General features: G+C 44.4%; 1 protein-coding gene across 1 annotated transcript; it reads left to right on the top strand.

The window, feature by feature from the left end:
* Window positions 1-230: 230 nt before the first annotated feature.
* On the top strand, window positions 231-3,746 carry ppp2r5d (protein phosphatase 2, regulatory subunit B', delta; the record flags this gene model as incomplete). Its single annotated transcript, XM_035663459.1, is given in 3 exon segments — window positions 231-278; window positions 445-558; window positions 668-3,746. Coding segments are annotated over 3 exon segments (300 nt in total), but the record flags the coding sequence as incomplete, so codon positions are not given.
* Window positions 3,747-4,768: the final 1,022 nt, after the last annotated feature.

Genomic DNA, 4,768 nt, shown 5'->3' with positions numbered 1-4,768 from the left:
CAGTACCAGTACCAGTACAGTACCGGCTGCAGAGACTTTGAGGCTGATGGTCAGACGTGTTGTCCTGACTGACTGGAACAAACTGCAGGGTTCTGGTTACTCAGTAGAACCGCTGTAATTCAGGGCCCAGTTCAGTCCCCAATAATAATGATTTTATTGTTTTATTTATTTACTGTGTGTGAAGTTGTTGTTGTTGTTGTTGTTGTTAACTTAACTGTGTGTTCTTTCAGAGCAATAAGCTCCACCCCCTCCGCCCCGGGCTCCACCCACAGGAAGAGGTCAGTTCTGTGTTTGAATGTAAATGATGCTCATAAAGGGGCTGTCACTTTAAGAGTGTTGCATTGTGGGATGTTGCTAGGTGTAGTGAAGGTGTAGTCCTGTAAGTGGACCCTGCTGGCTCCCGGTACCGATTATTGATTATTGATGGTGTCCCTGTCCCTGCAGTACATGCTGTACAGCGACAGTACCACTGTGGCTGTGTACTCCATGGAGACTGAGACTCCGACAGCTGAAGACATCCAGCTGCTGAAGAAGACTGTGGAGAGCGAGGCCTCACAGGTACTGCTGATCCATCCATCCATCCATCAATCAATCAATCAATCAATACATCCATCCATCCATCAGTGAGCTGCTGTCAGCCTCTGACCCCCCCTGTGTCCCCCCTCAGGGTATGAAGGACCTGAAGAAGGACAAGGTCCTGATGAGGAGGAAGTCGGAGCTGCCGCAGGACGTTTACACCATCAAAGCTCTGGAGGCTCACAAGAGAGCCGAGGAGTACCTGACAGCCAATCAGGAGGCTCTCTGACCGGGGGGGCGGTCCCTCCTGAGCCCTATCCGCCGCCCTCCTGTCCGTCTCTCCGGGGAGGAAGCTGAAGCTGTCGTGGAGAATTTGGTCTGGGGTCAGATCAGGACGGAGCTGACAGGAAACCCCTCTGACCTCTGACCTCTGACCCCTGCTGGCCGATGAGTCAGCAGTCATGTGACAATGACATCATCAGCTTAATGTTGCACGTTCATTCCAACACCTGCTGCCGTTTGACACAAGGGATGAAAGACGGAGGGTCCCTGAACGCACCACCAACAGGCTGTCTCCATTACAGGAAGTGAATCTGGTTCTGGTTCTGGTTCTGGTCTTCCTCTGGACCTCCGTCCACAGTAAAACCGGTCCTCTCCGCTGGCGCTCTGTGCAGCAGGAAGTTTCTCAGCTGCTTGAGAAGACCGTGGAAGCAGAACCAGGTCCAGGTCCGGAGGCGGTCCAGAGGGGCGTACTATGTGTCACCGTGACGACACGGCACCAGAGAGTCCGAACAGCCTGATCCATAATGACTATTGATTATCTGCTGATACTTGTATTCTGTCCCAACTCGTCTGTATTAGGACCCGAACGCACGATGGAAAGTTATCAGTCGTTAGTGTTCTAACTTCGTGTTCGCGTCGAACAGAACCAAACCGTTTTGAATGTAATGTGCAGGTATTGGCGCCGGATCCAGATTCTGCCGGTCGATCCGAAGAACTTCGGGATCAGAGGCAACGTCACTGTACGTTCTCCAGTCGCTGCTTTCGACCTTCGGGACCGACCCTGAAACCTTTGGATCGGGTTAATGTATCCGGTGCCGATCAGTTAAGAAATGAACGAGCTTCGATATTGATCCCTGAGATCAGACAGCGGTTTGCACTACTCTAGTTACGCCGCTGCGTTCAGGGACATCACTGACGTCCGGCGACCGCAATGTTAGGTCCGCCTGTTTAAACTCGGTTACCATGGCGACCAGGAGCGAGTACGCCTCTCTGGTGTCCGTTCGTTCGGTTCCTGAAGTGGACACGTCTGTCCTGTGGCACCTGAACGCAGCACAGATGAGATGCACTACAGAGCCCCGCCCCCTTCACCTGACCTGACCAATCACCTGACGAGGAGGAGACACCGTGAATGTAGACGGCCAATCAGCATCCAGAAGAAATTCCAACGTTTACTTCCTGTTTGTGTCTGTTTGTCCGCTGTGACGTCATCGACTTTAAACCAATGAGAGAAGTCGTCCTTCGTTGTAGAACAAAAGCTGTAATCTGAATGTTTCCGTCTGTACGACCTGAACGCGTCAGGTCAAAGGTCAAACACGATGATGTGTTCAGGAGTTGTGGGAAATTATGCAATCTGTAAAAGAAGCTTCAGATCTGAATATTTGAACCGAATTCAGATTCAATGAGTCTGTTTTTATTTCATTTAATAATTCAATAATTTCTACTCATTAAAACGCTCTCATCAATTCCTGCTTAAAGCTTTACACAGAGGCTTTTATTGTGAAGGAAACTGCAGGAAATGTGGTCAGAATCGAACCGGGGACGCTGTGATCCTAAGTCCTGGTCCCAGCAGCAGACTTAGGTACACTTCCTGTATCTGAACCACTTCCTGTGTTGGGACTGGGAGTCCCTGAACTCACCACAGCATCTAAAACACGTCTGAAGACGAACAAACACTAACGTAGGCTGGAGCTGTACCTCGCCAAAATAAAAGCTGGTGAGCAGAATGAGAACTCATCAGATGTTTTTAAAATGGAGATATCGTTAAAAACAGTAATATTCTCTCTGATCTCCACCCTGCAGACTCCCATGATCCTCTGCTGCCTCGGTCTGGTTGAATTGTTGTGAACAGATAAACACAATAAATAAATGTCACTAATAAAAGTTTCCTGACGAGAACCAGCGATGTGACGTTTAAGGTCTGCAGTATTTACCGGCTCTCATCCATTCGAGAGCATTAACGTCCGTCTGTGTTTGTTTTTATTAACGAAGCTTCTCATTAACATTTAAGCGTCGCTGCTTGGCGTTGTGAGCAATATGGTTTAAAGAGACAATCCTCAACACAATTATGAAAATAAAAGTATTTCGCTTTATTCTTCAGGCACGTTGTTGTTACTGTATATTGTCACGTACACAAGCCCCTCCCCTTCGTTCTCCCATTACGTTCTCAGCTGGTTTTGGTTCGGTGAAATGTGGTCTTCCACTCGCTGTGGACCAATGACCATGGTGGTGAGTTAGTCCCCCCCTCGCCGCTGGACAGACTGGCCGCCACAGTTCAGCTTTATTTTATGTTTGTGACTTAAAAACTGACAAAATACAACTTTGGTTGTTTAACGTTTATTTGTAACCGAGGGTCGATATGGTTCAGGAAGTAGAGCGGTTTATAGACCCACGTGTTCACACATTTCCCTGTGTACTTTGTGTAGTTGGAGGATCCTCCAGCAGGGGGCAGATCAGGTCTGAGCCAGAATATGTGGAACTTCTTCACAGCTTTATTTTGTTGTCGTCGTGGTTGGAACTGGGCGATGTTTGTCTGATACACTTTATCAGACTTTTACATATAAATATATTAAATAAAGAATGTTTCTGTCACCAAACTGTAAAGAACGTCCTCACTAACTGAATGTGACGTAGCTCCACTGCACCATGATTCATAACAACAATAATAATCATTTCCTGTCACGTTCATCAGGAGAAATTAAAGTTCAGGAAGTGAGTTTATAAAGCCTCAGGACGGCCGGAGGATGAATCTGTAATCCGACGGGAGCTCCGACCAACTGAAGAGGGTTCTCTTGTTTTTGTCCAGCAGCGACTCGACGTCGACACAAAGGTGAAACATTTAGTGAAAGAACGCTGCTCCCTGTCATCCTGTACATACCTTTAATTAGAGCATTACATAGTATGAACTTTTGTATGTATGTACAGAACAAAATAAACAGAAATAAAGTGGACATGTTTGACAATCAGTTTCTGTGGTCTATACTTAATCACATGAATCCATTAACTGATCAATAAAAGGCTTTAAGGTGGAATGTGACTTTATCCTAAATAAACACTGAAAATACAGACAGGATGTTTCTTTCTACAGAACATTATTCTCTCCGACCAACAGTCCAAAATTATTCACAGAAAACAAAGAAAAGCAGCATGTGTGAGTCCAACCAGCGGCTCTGAGACTGATCCCACTGGAGCCAACGGGAGGACGTTCAGCTGCAGGTGGGTGAAGAACAACGAAAGGCTCCAGACATGTTTTAACACGTTGGAAATAATGTGGTTTTAATTGTGGTTAATTTCTGTTTAACGCTGCTTTTGTGCACAAATTAAAACACTTTGCTGTATTTAGAAAATGAAATTAGATTGAAGAACAAACTGACTCATAAATGTGAAATACTGTTACTTAACCGCAGCTCATTAAAGCAGAAGATGATTTATTTTTAACAAATATTCCTGTTAGTCGACGGCAGATAAAGTAAATTAAACATTTATTTATCACAACGACGTCGGTAGCTAGCATTTAAGGTTTATTCCATAATGAAGAATTACAGGAACCAACATCAGATAACGAGCGTTGTTGTTGTTTTATTTAACATCACCCAACCTGTTTATGTTTGCTAACATTAGTGAGCTAGCTAATGTTTATTTTATTTTCTAATTGAATGTTTTTAATTAAGCTTATTAATGTTAGCTAACATCCGTTACAACGCACTGCTTTACTTCATTATTGTTTAATTATTAACGAATCTCAGTTTCCTGAATCTCGAACATTTCCTCTTTGAAACATCACAAAATAATGTGTTAGCTATCTCACTAATGTTAGCACAACTTGTTGTTTATTCATAATCTGATCAATTAATCAATCTAATCAGTTTTAATCTAAATGGTTTTTCAGCCTCTCAAGTTTATTCATAACAAACATCTGGACAAAGACACAAATGAACTTCATTCAATGACATATTGATTACATATTGATTAC

Source organism: Morone saxatilis, unplaced genomic scaffold (assembly GCF_004916995.1).
Source record: "Morone saxatilis isolate NCDOM2014 unplaced genomic scaffold, NCSU_SB_2.0 Contig19, whole genome shotgun sequence".
Classification (NCBI taxonomy): Eukaryota; Metazoa; Chordata; class Actinopteri; family Moronidae; genus Morone; species Morone saxatilis.
The sequence above is the reverse complement of the archived record's forward strand: the minus strand, read 5'-3'. Positions and strand labels throughout refer to the sequence as shown.